Source organism: Alosa alosa, chromosome 14 (assembly GCF_017589495.1).
Source record: "Alosa alosa isolate M-15738 ecotype Scorff River chromosome 14, AALO_Geno_1.1, whole genome shotgun sequence".
NCBI classification, from domain to species: Eukaryota; Metazoa; Chordata; class Actinopteri; order Clupeiformes; family Clupeidae; genus Alosa; species Alosa alosa.
Window position 1 is genome coordinate 1,207,490 of NC_063202.1, and position 2,500 is coordinate 1,209,989.

Genomic DNA, 2,500 nt, shown 5'->3' on the forward strand with positions numbered 1-2,500 from the left:
AGGTAAGAGGTAAGTGTGGAATTGTGCTCTGGTTGTGTAACTAGGGGCTGTTTGATGCCTGATTAATCAAACACAGCATATCTCTACTGTAATTACTGGTACACCTTCACTCCCTCTAGACTGGGATGATGCTAATGGTTTGAATTGTGACATTAACAGCCTGTCTCATCTAGTCTTCTATTTTACAGTAATTAGCATTTGCAATTGCCATTACGAAAATATATGGTGCTAAATGTATGAATTAATATGTATGAATGCAATCATTGCTACTTTAAGTCATGAATGTGATTGTGTTTGGCTCGAAATGGTTCATTGCTACATGCAGTGTGTGTGTGTGTGTGTGTGTGTGTGTGTGATGGCAGACATGAAGATGTATATTTAGGTTTAGATGAAATCAATATGTACAGCGGCTAAGTCCTCTGTGGCACACATAAGTTTGGCAGTGGATGGTGACAGATCGTTACTTAGTGACAGGCCTGCGTTATGGATGATGTATAACATTGAGGAAGGAGGGAGAAAACTAAATGCACACACAATCTCTCTCTCTCACACACACACACACACACACACACAGAGGCATTTGCATGCACAAAAGACCAGTTACAGTCACTCACAGATGTACCTTTTCTAAAGCAAATCATCGAAAGCACACAGACACAAAAATCTCTCTCACTCTCTCTCTGTCACACACACACACACACACACACACACACACACCCTCCCTACGACCACCTAAATGAACAGGAACAAACCAGCCATCATTCTGCACAACAACATCAACAGCCCTTACGACTCACTTCCTCCAGCTCCCATTTCACAGGCCTGAATAATGCAGCAGATCTGAGCCTGTGGGTTTGGAGGGTGGAGAGGGATGTAGTCAGACATCTCCCTCCACCCCCCACCCGTCTCGTCCACCCCTCTCCACCCCCTGCCCACCATTGCTGAGATATGCCCCACATCACCGCACTCACCAACGTTGGACATTTCGGGGACGCGTGCGTAGTAGGGCCCGTGCAGGAACTCGGGAGGGTTGTCGTTGATGTCCTGCACCTTGACGATGAACTCGGACGGCGGCTCCAGGGGCTTCATCGTGTCGCGGGCCACAGCCTGTGCCGTCAGCGTGTACTGCGCCTGCTCCTCGCGGTCCAGCGTCTTGGTGGCGTGGATGTTGCCCGTCTTGTCGTCGATGACGAAGATGGTGCCTGCGCCCTCCCCTGAGAGAATGTACTTGATGTTCCCATCGCCGCTGTCCACGTCAGAGTGGAGCTGAAGAGGTGAACAGAGAGACAGAGAAAGAGACAGAGAGAGAGAGAGAGAGAGAGAGAGAGAGAGAGAGAGAGAGAGAGATAGAGAGAGGGACAGAGAGAGAGAGAGACAGAGAGAGACAGAGAGAGGGAAACGATTAAAGGCAGAGCAGACGAGAGAGCAGACAGAGGGATATATCAACAGTCAACACTATCTGTTAAATGTTTGTCTATTTGCTGAAGACTTCTGGGATATGAAGTTCAATGTTGATGGGACTCATGGACACCACCCATAATGCTTTGCCATGTCAGACTCAGACTTCCTGTTGCAGGAAGACATTGCAGGACACATGCCCATGCCCACAGTATTCAGCTTGCCTGCTTGTAAAAAATATAGCACTTTACATAAAGTCTGTAAGAAATCTGTGTCAAATCAATGGACCTATTTTTGTCCACCTGGAGGCTAAAACATTTCTCCCCTACATTCCAAAATCATTAGTTGTATCCTTCAGAGTTCTGCAGTGCTATTGATCGATGATGTAACAGGCTTTCAGATTTCCTTTACGCTTTGTAGGGGAGCGTTACTGGAGTCCAGGTGGATTTTCGAAGGCGTATGTTGAGCCACATTTGTTATCATAATGTCAGGCTATAAATCCCGGTCCATTTCCCACGCGCCCCTCTCACAGGGGACTGCGGCGATATTAAAAAGGAAATCCAATTTATAACCTTTAATCAAGTGGGCCACTGATTGCAGTGGTAGAACCAATGGAGGATATTGCAAGGACAACGCACAGCACTGAATTTAATAGAAACTTTCACATAGTGGTCACCTTTAAGAGAACTTTGTCTTGGGCATACTTGTAGGATAATAACAATATTAAGGAAGGATGGTGAATGAGAAAGAGAGAAAAAGAGAAGAAGAAAGAGTTTTATATATATTTATAGCAATAAACAATTGCTTTACAGTCAGGCTTATAAAACATATTACACATTGCTCTCATACAAGTCCTATATATATATATATATATTCAGATACAGTATAGTAGAGAGAGTGAGAGAGAAATCACACACACACACACACACACACACACACACACACACACATACTCTGAATAAGACAGGAAATGACATCTGCAGGAAAGCCAGCTAGCCACCCTGACCCTTTCAGACTCACCCGTCCGACCAGCACGGGGTCGGGGCCTGTGTACTCCTCGATGACGAAGAACTGGTTCCAGACCCAGCCTCGCTTGGACCGA

The 2,500-nt window shown here is 45.9% G+C and overlaps 1 protein-coding gene across 2 annotated transcripts in view; it reads right to left on the bottom strand.

Moving 5' to 3' along the window:
• The window catches only part of cdh11 (cadherin 11, type 2, OB-cadherin (osteoblast)), a 19,736-nt gene that overhangs the window by 17,079 nt on the left and 157 nt on the right, over positions 1-2,500 (bottom strand). Inside the window, exons 1-3 of one of the 2 annotated variants that reach the window (XM_048263231.1) lie at positions 2,419-2,500; positions 2,075-2,101; positions 972-1,266 (exon numbers count right to left, since the gene is read on the bottom strand). The exon at positions 2,419-2,500 is cut by the window's right edge and continues 157 nt beyond it. In XM_048263231.1, coding sequence (XP_048119188.1) covers positions 972-1,266; positions 2,075-2,101; positions 2,419-2,500 — 404 coding nt within the window. The remainder of the gene's footprint in view (positions 1-971; positions 1,267-2,074; positions 2,102-2,418) is intronic. The other variant, XM_048263232.1, reaches the window with a different exon arrangement.